The sequence below is a fragment of the Orycteropus afer genome, unplaced genomic scaffold (assembly GCF_000298275.1).
Source record: "Orycteropus afer afer isolate SDZICR_OR568_19922 unplaced genomic scaffold, OryAfe1.0 scaffold00133, whole genome shotgun sequence".
NCBI lineage: Eukaryota > Metazoa > Chordata > Mammalia > Tubulidentata > Orycteropodidae > Orycteropus > Orycteropus afer.
Window position 1 is genome coordinate 4,081,377 of NW_006921720.1, and position 15,472 is coordinate 4,096,848.

Here is a 15,472-nt window from a genome sequence, read left to right on the forward strand (position 1 = left end):
GGGCTCCAGAGACGCGCCGGCTGCCGCCGGTGGGGAAACGAAGGAACCAGATGGGCGGGTTCAAGCGTTTGCGGCGGCGGTCCCGGGGCTGCCAGCTCCTCCCCGCGAGTGTGCCTGTCTGTCGCTCGCCGCGCTGAGGCAGTGCGGCGGCGGGCGCGCCGAGGCAGCCGCCCAGCGCCCTCGCCGCGGCCATGCCCGGGCCCTAGCGCGCCTGCCGCAGCCCGTGCCCCTTAGCCCCTTAGCCCCGCGCCCGCTGCCGCCTCTTCAATGGGCAACCTGCTCGGCGGGGTCAGCTTCCGCGAGCCCACCACCGTGGAGGACTGCGACTCCACCTGGCAGACGGACTCGGAGCCCGAGTCCGAGGAGCCGGGGCCGGTCGGTGGCGAGGGCCCGGGGCAGGAACCCGGGCAGCCCGCGCAGTCCCCGGAGCGAGTCGGCGGGCGGCCCTGCGCCAGCCCCGCGCCGGACGAGGACGCCGAGGCGGCTGGCGCCGAGCAGGTACGCGGACTCGGCGGTGGCCTCGGGCCGGGCCGGGGTGTCCCTGCCCCCGGCGCCCAGAAGGAAGGACAACGGCAGGGAGAGGAGCTAGCGACAAGCGACCGCGCGCGTGGAGGTAGGGGCGCCGGGCGGCAGCGCGTCCCGTGCGTCCCGACCCCTCCGCGCCGGCAGCTGCCCCGCCGCCCTGGGGGCCGGGGCGGCCTGCGGTTACTAGGAGCTCCCGGGTTGGCCGCTGCCGGCTCTGTGGCCTGACCATGGGCGCGACCGGGAAGTCTCCCGAGGAAGAACACAACTTCCTTGTTTTTCTTTTTTTTTTGACTCTGCATCGCAGCTGGGTGAACCCAAGGTAGGGTGGGCGGAACCTGTCTAAAAATAGGGGGGATTGTGAAAACCCGTGTAGTGCGTATTAGTGGTAAAAATTGCCCAGAATAAGATGGGACTGCAATTGACAACTAGCACTCTCCCCAGTGGGGTCTACATCCATTAAAAGTATTGTAGATGGTCCCTAGCAGAAGTTAAAATGCCATATTTCTTCCCCAAGTAAGGCCTGTCAACCAAGGAGTTCAGGGCACTTTTCAAAAATCTTATTTTCACCTAGAAAGACTTGTTGATCCAGCTGTGCTTAAATCACTTGACTAATGTAATTTGGAGGAGAGTTTAGTAAGATGTAAATTACCATTTTAACCTGATGGACTGAAAATAATTCAGAATACTTTAAAAAGGAGGAACTTCCAAAGACGTTGTGTGTCATATAAGTGTTTAAGGTTTGCAGTACAGCCTTAAGTCATCTCTGCCTTTATCATTTGAGGGGGAAGTGAGTGTGGGAAAATGTAGCCCAAAGTCAAATGCAACTACAGGGTTGTTTGCTCCATTGTCTCTGCACCATCCAAACTAGCTCTTCCAGCAGATTAAAAGCTCTCTGTCCAATAAAGCCTTTAACTTCACTAGGGCCATGCTTTAATTTTTGATCCTTTGATTTAGCCTGTGATGGTGGTCTCTATAGTAGGGGAATTGTCACCTAATTATATCTGCTAACTTTGACTCACAGATCTGCATATCCATCGCCCTTTCAAACTAACTTACTGCCCTCAGTGGATTTTGACTCATAAAGACCCCTCCTTGGGTTTCCCAGGCAGTATCACTGTGGAAGTAGATTGCCCAACCTTCTTTCCAGGAGTGGCTGGTGAGTTTGAACCGCCAGCCTTCTGGTTAGCAGTCAAATTTAGGCACTACGCCGCCAGAGCTTCTGGTCAACAGTAATCATATTAAGTTCTATCTTAAAATATACTTAAATCAACTGCAATTTTGAAGGGGTTGGTATTTTTAATCCTCATTTTAGAGAGAATGGAGACAGTGGAAAACAGACACTTGGCCAAGATCATAGAGGGAGAGACACAGAGGTGTGTCTGACATCAATGTCAGACCCAATAGCCTGTTAAAAATCCTGAATTGCTTTTGTGCCTTGTGTCCTGGTTTACTGCTCTGTCCAATGGGCGTTGCCAGTTCAACCCCAGAGAAGTATTAGATGATGTTATATTGCTGAGTTTTCCCTTTTACTTGCCTCTCAATTAAGTAACCTTCTAGGAAAGTTTAGGATAACAACAGCAACAACAAACCACCGCAAGCTCAGATTTAATCCAGCTCACCAGGTCCAGCTATATAAAATAATTTTATAATGTATTTGAATTAGTTAATTGCAACCCTCCTAAATGGTAGACAACCCTAACCCTTCTTATTCCTCTATAATGGTTCATTTTTATTGTTACATTTTTACAAAAAATTCTACTTATTTATCTTGCTTTGTGATTGTGTCTCCCATTTGTTCACTTACTTCCCACAGACAATCTATATACAAGTAGTAATGGAACTACCTTTAAAATATATCCCAGATTGACTACTTCTCACTACCTCTCTGCTTCATCCTTGTCCAAGTGGATATTGGACAAATAATGGTGTCATTAACTAAGATGAGGAATTCTAACTAAGATGAAGAAAGCACATTTGGGGTTAAGTCAAGGATTCTGTTGAATCTGATATTCTGTTGAATATCAAATTATTCTGATATTCTGTTGAATTCTATTGAGTTCTAGTGGAACTGTTGATTAGTTAAGTTTATCAATGAGTGGAAACTCACACCAGAGCTGAAGACATCAGTATATTTGAAGTATATCAGGTGTTTGAAGTCATGGGAAAGTATGATGAAGTAATGAAGAAAGAGGACTCAGTTCTGGGTACTCCTCAATTTAGAATATGAAGAGAAGGAGGAGCCAAAAAGGAGCGGAGAGGGGGAAGACAATGAGATAGGAAGGACACCAATAGAGTGCGATTGTACTGTTTCAGGAAGGAGGGAGGAATTAATGGGTCTAATGCTAATGGGAAGTTTCCTGAGATGAACACTGAGAAATGATTTAACAAGGTGCAGATTTGTTCATGACTTTTATAAGATCCATTTGGGTGGAATGATGACAAAATCCTGAATGAGACTTGCTGACAGGACAATGGGAGAAAAGGAGATGATGACATGGAGTATGGTCAACTCTTTTGTGGGATTTTGCTATGAAAGGGAATATGGATTTATAATTGAGGGTGGAATTGAGTCAAGGGAACGTTTTGTATATTTATTTTAAGATTGGATATACTAGGGCATGTGTGTTTGCTAAGGGGCAATGATCCAGAAGAGAGGGAAATTTGGATGATACAGGAAAGAGGAATGATATGTTCAGGAAAGGAATCCTTGCCTGAGCAAGCAAAAGGGACAATCCAAAAGGTGCAGGGATTGGAGAAGCAGGGACAGCTGCACAAAGGTTGGTAGATTTGGAGGTTGTTGGATGCAGTCGTTCTAATGATGATCCTGGGTAGTAGATGGGGCATGAGTCATTATTTTCATTTCACAGATGGTAAAACTAAGACTCAGTTGGTGTGTGCCTTTGAATTGATTTTGACTCATAGCAACTCTGTAGGACAGAGTAGACCTGTCCCATAGGGTTTCCAAGGCTGCAGTCTACAGGAGCAGATCTCCAGGTCTTTTCTCCCATGGAGGAGGCCACACAAATACTAAGTAGCATAGTCAAGAGTTGGGTCAAGTCTCCTGACTATAAGTCTTGTGCTGTTGACATGATACCAACATTTCTACAGTGGTCATTCACTTTTCATGCAGCCTCAGATTCTAGCTCCTGTGCTGTCATTGGGTCTTAGTTTAACATTACCAAGCCTCTGTTACCTTGTCTCTAAAACGGATACAGTAATAACTGCCAACCAGGTGTGTTACAGGAATCAAATAATATACATCTGAGTGCTTTGTAAATGGAGAAGGGGTTTCTATACAAACGTAAGATGATGATTCATATGATTGTAGCTCAGGCTAAACAGATTCAGAAACTTGGTAGGCAGAGCTATTTTGAAACGTGTGGCAAGGACCAGAATTTAAGCTCGTCCTTGCTTATGTAACATGACAGAGTAAGTAATGTTCAGCATCAGAGCATTTGGTGTTAATGTGTCTCGGTACTTGTAGTAATAGTGAGGATCACACCACTTCAAAAATGTGCGAAAATTGCTTTAGAGGATGCCAGTCTGTCAACACAGATGGGGGCGGGGGATGCTGAGGAGAGGATTTGGGGTGAAAGCTCTTAATGAATATTCAAGTCTAAACTTTGTCTTCTTTTTCTTCATCAGTTTCATTGTCCTTCTGCATAACACTGGATACCAAACGCTTTCTCACACATTATAATCATTCATATAATTAGAGAACATAAGTAGATCATATTAATCTGCATCTTATATTTTAAAAGTAACTTAATGGTAGTGAGAATTTTGCTTAGAGTTTAAATAGCATGAGTAAACTGCCACATATAAATTACTTAAATTTGAAGTTTATTCCACTTGAGAGCTTTTTACTGCTTTGTGTGTACATGTTTTCACTTTGCTGATTTGTATTACATTGTATTATTACTGAATGAGTAGAGGATTATTCATGCCTTTGCATACTTCTTGTTATAGTATTGTAAAGAATGGAGCTTAGAAAACTATTTACTTTGCTTAAAAAGAAGGACTCTTTCCTTTCATAAATATTACTTGACTTCCAAGTACAGATAGATATTACAAATGTAATGACAATTTTCTTTGTAGAATTGATTTATTTTCTTAACACATTTTTAGAATTACGTGAAGTGTCCTAAATAAGTTTTTTTCATAGAACCAGTTGTATAAACTGTGGTAAAATACATGGCCGCAATTAATTTTGAGTTCTGTTTCTTACGGATGTTGATCCATAACACTTAATCTATTTAAGCTTTTTGTAAATAAGGTTTTAAATTTAGTAATATCCCTTAGGAAAATGGTCATGGTTTCAATTCGGGATAATAGAATGCCCACTAATATTGCTAGTAAGCAGTGGTAAAGGGATTTTTATAACATTTTCATATATCTGAATAGCTTGACAGTTTTCAGATTTTCTTCTGTGACATTCATGATTTTAATTTTGTTCTAGAAGTTTCTCATTGGCATTACCTTGCTTCAGCATGGAAATGGACTTTCACTTTTCATTTCAGGGTGGTGATTCCATTGAAGCAGCTGCCAAACCAAAGAGAAGCTTTTATGCAGCGAGAGATTTGTACAAATACCGACACCAGTACCCAGTAAGAGTATTGAATGTTTTTTTTTTCCCTAAAATTTAAACTCGTTCCCTCTGTTTTCCTTATTTTTTGACCAATGAGCAAACATGCAAGAAGGGTCCTTGTTCCTTTTCTAAATGTCTATGTGCTGGAGATTGATTTATTTTTTCCTTTAGCAGAACTTCAAAGATATCCGATATCAAAATGACTTGAGCAATCTTCGTTTTTATAAGAATAAAATTCCATTTAAGCCAGATGGTGAGTAATCTGCTACGTTGGTAAAAACCAATAACCCAAACAAATTTTCAGTAATAACATGCACCTGGTTATTCAATGTTTATACCATGGTCAGTACATTCTTAATGCATACCTCCACTGATTGCCTTAACTTTGCTGTGCAGTTGAAAGTGTCCCTAACGTTCTAGACCCTAAAATTGTGAGCAACCATATCACAAACTCTGGAAGAATGGCTACTGATTAGAAATAACTTCCTATCATCTGTTTATTGTGGCAGTTATCTGAGAGACAGTGACGGCAACTTTTGTGAGAGGAAAAGAGAGATTTATAGAACCGTAAAGTGTTAGATTAAGGAACAGTAGAGGAGATTGAATTCAGCTTTCTCATTTTAAAGATGCAGTAACTAGGACTTGAACCTTAAATAATTAACTTGCTGGGTCACTCAGTTGATTCTAGTGTTAGGTCTGGGTTCTAGAATGCAATGTGTCATACCCCAAAAGTATTTAGAAAGTGAGACTTAAATTTAGATTTATTTTTCATTTCTGTTTCCATATTCAGGAGTTGGGAAGCAAGAGCAGACCCAGTTCCATGTTGCAATGTCCCATGAAAGGAACTACAGAGCCAGTAGAATTCACTTTAGCTCTTCCAAATAAACTTGCCTTCTCCTTCATAACCCTATAATTGCCCTCTTAAGATCTTTTCTAAATCCATACACAGTGAGGGAATATAGCTGCTATGGTAATATATCTTCAAAATGGCATATTTAATTGAGGACCCAAGCTGTGGTGGGCATCCTAAGTTCATCGAGGTCAAACCAGCAAAGCTGGTTTCTATTCAAAGAGCCCCAAATAGCCTCTAACTGTAGTGATGTGACTAGAGGGCCCTGGTGCCTGCTCTTTGCGCTCAGTGGAAACTGAGCCAAATACATAGCAGTGTGAATCAGGGAATGCAATTCATGGATTTCAAAGCTTTGAGAGTGGCAGGACCTTGCCTTCTTTGTTGAACTAACTGGAGGAAGGAGATTTAAAGACTGAGTGGATTGTTGAGAGGAGGAATTCCCTGCACTGTGTTCTGAAACATGCCCCAGTTGGAAGTTATAACTTAAAATCATTGTTGAAGTGGCCAGATCCACTTGTCTTTAATTAACTTTCTGGTGTCCCAAAAGTTCTGCTCTGATTTGGAGGGAAATCTCTGGATAAAAATGCACTGCTGATTGACTCATGATACAGACATTTTACTTTATTTGCTAATGGAAATAATACTAATTAAATCATCATTTTTTTGAGGACTTGGGGTAAGAAAACCTTTTAAGAAATATAATGATTAATTGTTAATTGGACTCTAATTTGAATTTTATAAAATTTATCTAAAGAATACCTTCAACTATTAAAAGTATTAAACTAAGATAAGTCAGTATTTAAAAAACTCACTTATTTTTGTGTTAATCATATTGAATTTATTTTCAGGTAGTTATTTAAAACAGCAAGTTGAGCGATATATATATCCTTTGTAATCCTTATCACAAGTTTATTTTGAATTCTTGTAAGATTGGAGAGGGGTCAGGAGTTTTAGCTAAGGTCACATAAAATCTTATCCTAGCTCTTATTATATATATTACATCAACTCTCATACCTCCTTTCCCATTATATATACATGTATACACACTTATAAGTAAGCAGAGGCTTGCAATGGCATATTTTACTTTTTAAGTAGGTGGAGGGGTAGTTGGAGAGAAAAACAAATTCAAAACTATGGCTAGAAATAGTTTCAATGTGTTGATTTAGCCAATAGCATGATTCAGAAAGGAGTTCGTGGATGGTACAAACAGTTAACAAACTTGGCTGCTAACCAAAAAGTTGGAGGTTCGATACCACCTAGAGGGGCTTCAGAAGAAAGGCCTGATGATTTACTTAAAAAATCAGCTATTGAAAAAGCTGTAGAACATAGTTCTATTCTGACATACACAGGGTTGCCATGAGTTGGCATTGACTCAATGGCAAGTCGTACTGGTATGACTCAAAAAAAAAAAAACCAAAAAAACTTATTATCAAAATTTTTGAAAGTGACACTCTATACAAAATAGTAATCTCTGGAAGAAACCGATCGCAATGAGTTATGTTTAGAGAAATATAATGTTATTGTATCATTTTTAATAAGATTGACTAAATGGCCACATAGTCAGTTGTGAAGACCTGAACAGACTTAAGAAGTGTTCTGGTGGTGCAGTGATTAAAGCATTTGGCTGCTAACCAAAGGACTGGTGGTTCAAACCCATCAGCCATTCTATAGGACAAAGATGAGGCAGTCTGCTTCCATAAAGATTTACAGCCTTGGAAACCTAATGGGGCAGTTCTACTCTGTCCTATAGAGTTGCTATGAGTCATAATCAACTAAGTTTTTTTTTTTTTTCTTTTTTTTGGACAGATTTAAGAATTTTGTTATAATGAAGTATGGCGTAAAAGGGCATATTATGTGGATCCAGAAAGACCTGTGTTCTACTCCTAGATTTATTCTTGTATTTGTGTTTGACTTTGAGCAAATCACACAATTTTCTCATTAGTGAAATAGAGATAATAACACTGGTGTGGAGGGCTCTGTGAGGATTAAGCTGGATGATGTATACTGTGTATAAAATGGGCCTGCATATAGCAGGTACTCAACAACTTCCTTGTCATTTCTTTTTCCCTCTCTGCTTTTCTCTTTCCCTTTCTTTTTTTTTCTCTTTCTCCCTTCTTCTCTTCCTTCCTTCCTCCCTGGAGTATATTTTCATCCTGTACTCTTTACTAGAGTATTCTTAGTCTAATAAGGATCAGCAGACTTTTTCTGCACAGGGCCATGTAGCAAAATACTTTCAGTTTTATGGCGCACATAGTCTCTGTCGCAACTATGCTCTTCTGCTGATGTAGTTTGAAAGCAGCCATGATGTAGTTATGTGCCATCAAGTAGGACCCAACTCATAGCGACCCCTCCTTGGGTTTCTGAGGCAGTATCACTACGGAAGTACATTGCCCAACCTTCCTTCTGAGGAGTGGCTAGTGGGTTTGAGCCTCCAGCTTCCTGGTTGTTAGCAGTCAAGTACCTTAGGCACTGTGCTACCAGAGCTCCCAAAGCAGCTGTAGATGATGTGTAAATGAATGTGTATGGTTGTATTCCAAAAAAACCTTTATTTACAACAGGAATGGGCCATAATTTGCCAACCTCTGCTGAAGAGTAATACTGTCTAACAGGACTTTCTGCAATTTGAGATGCCATTAATTACTTTTAAAGTAGGCTTATTACATAACTAACTGTGACAGAAGGTATTTATCTCTTTAAGTCATTATTTTTGTGTGCTGTTATTAAATTTATATAAGTTTTAATAGAAACCTTAAGTGATTGAAATCTTAAAATGCTTTCAAAATGTTTTAAATTTCTCACTCATTTTCTAAATATTTATTATGTAGGTGTTTACATTGAAGAAGTCCTAAATAAGTGGAAAGGAGATTATGAAAAACTGGAACACAACCATACTTACATTCAGTGGTGAGTTATATATGATCTGCTTTGAACCATATCCTACTTAATCATGCATGTGTTCCAGACACACTAACATAAAAATTTCATTTTTTAAAATAATAGGCTTTTTCCCCTGAGAGAACAAGGCTTGAATTTTTATGCTAAAGAACTAACTACATATGAAATTGAGGTAATACAAACTTATTTCATTTTGTATGAGATGGCAAAATAAATATTGCCACTTCACTGGCTTGGTAGCTACTAAATGGTTTCAGCTGACATTTTTTTTTTTTCTTCTCCCATTAGGAATTCAAAAAGACAAAAGAAGCAATTAGAAGATTCCTTCTGGCTTATAAAATGATGTTAGAATTTTTTGGAATAAAACTGATTGATAAAACTGGAAACGTGGCCCGGGCTGTTAACTGGCAGGAAAGGTTCCAGCATCTGAATGAGTAAGTAAAGCCTCAGCGATAAACTGAGGGTCCTTCCGTGCTATTTTTCCCTTGGCCACAATTCTCTGTGGAACACAGCAACAAAGAGCAGATGGACCCAGGTATTTGGACTCAAAAGCTAACCTAAAATTTTGCCCCTGGTCTGCATTCTGAAACAAAACAATGACAGAAAAGAAAGAAATTTCAAGTAGAAACACAGCCATTCAGCTTCAAAGCTGTTTCTTCCTGAAATTTCTCAGTTGCCCACAGCCACTGTGGCCTCTTTCCCTTTTTATACCACTGTCTTTGGCATTTATTGTTACTGCTTGTATAAAGTTTTTCCATTTCCCTCTACTGTTTTATAAACTTCTTGGGCATACATTCTGTTTTTAACATCCCCAAGCATAGCATTCTTGGATTAAATCCATGAATTAAATCTATGATGTATAAAAATCATTTTATAAGGCAGATATTGCATGTATATTTTACTAATGTGGAGAGAAAATTTAAAGTGTCTTTGCTATTTAGGTCAAAAACAAAAGCTCATTTTTGGTTAAGAAATACAAAATCCTATGATAAAATTTCTAACGTTGTTTATTTGGAATTGGTTTGCTTTATTCTTTTGTTGGCTATTTATAACATTCATTATACTTACAGCCAAAGTCTATTTTTCTTAATATTTCTGTTGCATACAAACTGGTTTTTTTGTTTGTTTTTCCTTTTTAATTATAGGGTGAATTATAAATGCTGGACTATAAACCAACAGCTTTACAGCACTTTTTAGCATGTTATAATTAGCTCAACTGGGCAAGTACTAAGAGTAAAAAATAAAAACTAACCTAAGCTTTTACTCTTTGCCTAAAATATTTCAAAGTTTTACACATCAGTAAACTAAGTTTTTTGTGTCTTTCAAGACCTTTCATTTACGTTGGTAAAATGAGTATAAGTATTAATGTTTAAGCCTTCCTTTTACTTTATTAGCAATAAATACAATTAATGGTACCTTGTACTCAAATTCTGAAGGTAGGGGCATAAAGCTTTATGATGCTAACCAGAAGACCCATTAACTCATAACTCAGGTTAAATTTGATTTATATAGAGCACTTAAGGCTGAAGTATATACGCCTCTGCTTAAGCAATATAGGTAGCTATTTCTAGATAAAGTTTCTAAGCGCTTCTGTCACACTGTCAAAGAAAGCGCTATTCACATAGCGTATTGACGTGAAGGTTGGCAAAAGTAGCAGTAAATCTTTGATGAGGGTCTAATAGTACCTCATCTTCCATATACTCACAACTGTCATTTTTAGAATATGTTTCTCTAACTTGGTTTATTTGCTTGGAATAACAAATAGTAACAATAGTGAAAGTTTGTTGAATTAATAAATGATTGAACAAAAAATAATTATTAGCTTATAGCTTCCTTAGGGTTTTATTGTCAGCTCCTTTGATTTATAGCTGAAAACAGCCTTTTCTGAAGGGTCTAATTAAAGGATCTGCTGGCTTGAGTCAGACGAGAGGAGTGTGAACTAACAGACACTTCTCATCCCTCTGCCCTACCTAGCTCCCTTTCTTTCTACCACCCATCATCTTTGTTTTTTCCTTTCCCTGGGTATTATATAGACCTTTCCCAACTGTAAATGAACTGCCCACTGACTTAGAATCTGCCAGAAAACATGTTTCTTTTCTGGTTTAGTTGCCAAAAATTTATATTTATTGACTAGATTTGAACAAATTATAGAAGGTTATATGAAAACTTCTATGCCATTTTCTTTCTTCAGTTGGCTCTTTTTTGATTTATCTGTACATGTCATAACTTATTTGTGTTTTAATCTGTACTGGATCTTGAGTCTTTTAGAGTAGAAAGGAACACAGTGTATTTATAGTATCCCAGGAGAGGAAAAAAATTGAATCAAAGTGAAATGAAATAATCTTCAGTGAACTAGTGACCATAGCTACAAGAGGTGCAATATTTTCAAACATGAGACTATATATTATAGATCAGCCACTATGATATATTTCCAATTTTATTTGTTATCAACTTGGATGCTGACCTGTATTTTACACCCTAGAATTCGTTCTTTTCTTTCCTGTCTTCTTGGTCCTTACCTTTGTGATTTCTCTCTTCATCTATTCCATCTTCCTGACAACTTTAGGCCTATTTACTGCCCTTGCCTCTACTTGAAAGCCTAGCCTATTTCTTTCATCTGCTGGAAATTCTGAAAACTGCTCACAGCATTTGGAAGGTTTATCCACTTTTACCCTACTTCCATTTTATCTTTCATTGTTACATTTATAATTATATGGTAGGGTAAAATGGAAGACATACTGAAACACTCAATTGCTTTCTTCCATAGTTTTGTTCCAGAATCTTGACTACCACTCTTCAAACCCATGTTTATGTCCTTTTCTACTGTTACAAAAATATTATAAATTGGAGAGTGTATAGATACTGCTAAATGCATACAAAACTTTCAACTTGACTATTCATCTGTGATTGGATATATGACATCGAAGTGGTTCAAATATAGTAAATTTTGTTTTGGCATATAATTTTTAAAAACATTCTTCCACCTTTCCACATACTCCTTTTTCATAGACTTAAGAAACAGACATTGTCCAAGAGTTTGGTTGCTGTATTTTTAGAGTATACAATCTCCGTAATGACCTAAATTAATCCTGCTTTTATGGTACATTGTCTTCACCCAAATTTGCATTGTTTCCAAAGATTCTTACCTCCTATTAAAAAAAGTACAGATTCATAAAATGGAAACCTGTCTGTGTCTGTGCTGTTTTTACCTTTCAGCCTTCAAAAAGTTGAATATTAAGTTAATACTTTTTTTGTAAGTATACACAGACATGGAGATTATAAAAACTGCTGGACTTGTCTTCTCAGGGTTTGGTTAGCCTGAATCATTAAGGTTTTTGTTTTGTCCAGACAAACTCTCTTATTACAACATAAGACCATGGAACTGCCTCCTTCCTTCCCTCAAATAATTCATCAACATCCTTCTTCTTTCTCAAATAACCTGCTGGTTATTCCTAATAAAAATATTCCAAGAACTTTTGGAAACCACGGCAGGCATCACCATGAATCACAAATGACTCAATGGCAGCTGGTTCACTAGTTAGTTACAAAAAAAAAAAAAAAAAGACAGCATTAAGGTTGTATGGTAAAATTGGATAAAATAAATACCTGGATTGTTGATGACACCCATGATGAATATATGTAGTTGAAGATCCCTTCAGGATATGACCAGGCATGTGTAATAAGGCAAAGATTGAGCTGAGTAAGAAGATTATGAATTGTGCCAAAACAGATTTGGAAAGCATTCATTTGACAATAGTCTGAATTTTGAGACAGAGAAGAAAGATGTTAGTGCAGTGTCAGAAAAAAAGATAGTCTAGAGTCAAGACCATTGGAAATAATTCTATTTAAATAACAATTTAAAATTTAAAATTATTGGATAGGACAAGGAGAAGAGAGTGGCTAGGGATGGAAGAGAATTAGGTTAAATTGGTATAGGTACAAATGGTCATTAATATGAAATTTTTGCATAATAACAATATGACTAATAGTAATAATTTTAAATTATATTTACTTTTTAATAATTTAAAATAATATTTACATGCCCTACATAGACATCATCTTATTTGATTCTTATAACTGTTCAGTCATGTGTGAGCCATTTCCCCCATTTTACAGATGAGGATACTGAGGCTTGGAGAGAGTTCATAATTTTAAATAGCTTGTAAGAGGTAGAGACAGGGTATGACCTCAGGTCTGACTCCAAAGCTCATGCTCTTAAGTATTAAACTGTTGTTGTTGTTGTGTCCTTTCGAGTTGATTCCAACTCATAGTGACCCTGTAGTTCTGAAAGAGTAGAACTTCCCCGTAGGGTTTCCTAGGCTGTAATCTTTACAGGAAGGATCTTTGGTGACGTTAATGTGTAAGGCATTTAGTCTCTAACCAGAAGGTCTGCAGTTCAAACTCACCAGCTTCTCTGCTGGACAAAGATGAGGCAATCCGCTTTCATAAAGGTCTACAACCTTGGAAACCCAGTGGGGGTCACTATGAGTTGTATTCCATTTGATGGCAGTGGGAATCCTTACATGAGCAGTTGACCAGGTCTTTCCTCTTGTGGAGCAGTTGGTGGGTTCAAACTGCTGACCTTTCAGTTAGCAACCATTCTTAGAAGCCATGCTGTTCTAAATAAGTCAGTTTTACATCCTTTGTCATAACTGTTCTAGCAGGTAGAGTGTTTTTGCTGCTTTCATTTTAAGTTGGCTGCAAATCCAAGTGTTCAACTGCTAGATATGTTTATATTCAGCACTGGTTACCAGTGATGGGTACTATACATTGGTGGTGTTGTAAATAAATGGTCTATGAGATTATTCATCATCAGGGTACTTAATAAACAAATAATAATTCAACATCACTAGTAAGAAATTTTATTCTAAATATTCCGCTAATATAAAGAACTCAACAAACACAGGGAATATATATTGCATGTTTAGGTTTCACATACATTGACAGCAAATTGAGGTATAAATACTTCCTAATTTATTCATCTTCTTAATGGTTTCTAATTTGACTTTTAAATAGAAGTCATTCCAAGGCATATTTCCATGGCTTCCAGTTCCATAAAAAAATAATTTTCATTTCTGTTTTCCTCCACCTGACTTTCTTAGACCCTCATTTTATTCGATCCTCTCTTCCAGGTCCCAGCACAACTATTTAAGAATCACCCGGATTCTTAAGAGCCTTGGCGAGCTTGGATATGAAAGTTTTAAGTCTCCTCTTGTAAAATTTATCCTTCATGAGGCTCTTGTGGAGAATACTATTCCCAATATTAAGCAGAGTGCTTTGGAGTACTTTGTTTATACAATTAGAGACAGAAGAGAGAGGAGAAAGCTGCTCCGGTTTGCGCAGAAACATTACACGCCTTCAGAGAATTTTATCTGGGGGCCGCCTCGGAAAGAACAGTCAGAGGGAAGCAAAGCCCCCAAAGTGCCCACCCCTCCCCACTCTGGTAATAACAGTCAAACTTCTATGCACAAAAAGTCCAAGGAGTCCAAAAATTCCTCCTCAGCTGTTCATTTAAATAGCAAAACTTCAGAAGAAAAGAAAGTGGTACCTAAAGAGCTTGCAGAAGAGACAGATAGGCCCAGAGCAGAGCCCAGCGATGAAGCTGCCAAGCCACGAAACAGTGAGAAGGACTGTAATGGTGAAAATTCTAATTCTCAGCCAGAAAAAACAGTTAACAGTCTTGTAGAGAAAAAAGAGACTGTCTCCCCTTTTGAAAATGATGAAGAGGGTGAAAATCGTAGCAAAAACAGTGATAATCCTGGAAATACAAGTTCCCATGATGATACATTACTACAGTGAATTATCAGAAAACCCACAAACCCTTTTAGGTAAGGAGGGGGAAAAATGTAGAATTTGCCCTGAAAAACAGAAACAAGGTCAAATTTCAAAATTTAGTCATCTGTTTTTGATTTATGTTGTAAGCATTTTTTTGTTTGTTTTTCATTTTGAATGAAAATGAATTTAATATTTGATGAGAAGTCTTAAGATTAAATAAATGAATGTGTTCTGTGATGCTTTCAGGATGTGAGTTTTCAAGTTCTATACAGAATGATTACTTTTGAATTATTTTCAGAGTATCTGAAAGCAATCACGTAGTATGATGTATCAAGTACATTTTGTTTCTGAGAAGTTACACTCTACGTGAGTAAAATCAAAGAATAATTTCATTAAATTTATGCAACCTCTGCCTGATTTACAGATTTATATTTTTTAGCTGGAAAATTCAGAATAGCCATTTGGATTATTTGATTCAACACCATTTTTTTAAAAAATTATTATTACTAAGTTCTGATAAATTAAAATGGATGTTTTTGGGGAGCTATGACCCCCCTACCCCATCTGTCAGCCCCACTGACTTTTTCACTTCTCCTCTCTCTGCTAACCCTCATATTGCCATCTTTGTCAGCTAGCATGTACATTTCTAGCATACATGAGGATGTGTACTTCTAGTGTACATTATTCTAGTGTACATTAGGATAATCTGTATTGAAATTGAAATGGAACAGAGGTGGACTTTAAGTATGATTTCAAGAATTTGCCTTGTTTAAAATAATAAAAATGTGTTTCTATATTAAGTGCTTAAAACAAATTTTGATGCAAAAGTCCCAGAAAAC

At 38.0% G+C, this 15,472-nt stretch overlaps 1 protein-coding gene across 1 annotated transcript; it reads left to right on the forward strand.

Moving 5' to 3' along the window:
* Nucleotides 1–267: 267 nt before the first annotated feature.
* Nucleotides 268–14,657, forward strand: OGFRL1 (opioid growth factor receptor like 1). The gene is made up of 7 exons (XM_042781562.1): nt 268–498; nt 5,046–5,132; nt 5,285–5,366; nt 8,789–8,867; nt 8,964–9,030; nt 9,147–9,292; nt 13,991–14,657. Exons 1-7 carry the CDS (start codon nt 268–270, stop codon nt 14,655–14,657), a joined length of 1,359 nt encoding a protein of 452 aa, XP_042637496.1.
* Nucleotides 14,658–15,472: the final 815 nt, after the last annotated feature.

Excerpts from the sequence above, each read along its gene's own strand:
- OGFRL1 (XM_042781562.1), top strand. The coding sequence starts at position 268 with ATGGGCAACCTGCTCGGCGGGGTCAGCTTCCGCGAGCCCACCACCGTG. Across the intron at positions 5,133-5,284 it reads AATACCGACACCAGTACCCA|CAGAACTTCAAAGATATCCG; the intron begins GTAAGAGTATTG and ends TTTTTCCTTTAG. Across the intron at positions 9,031-9,146 it reads TAACTACATATGAAATTGAG|GAATTCAAAAAGACAAAAGA; the intron begins GTAATACAAACT and ends TTCTCCCATTAG.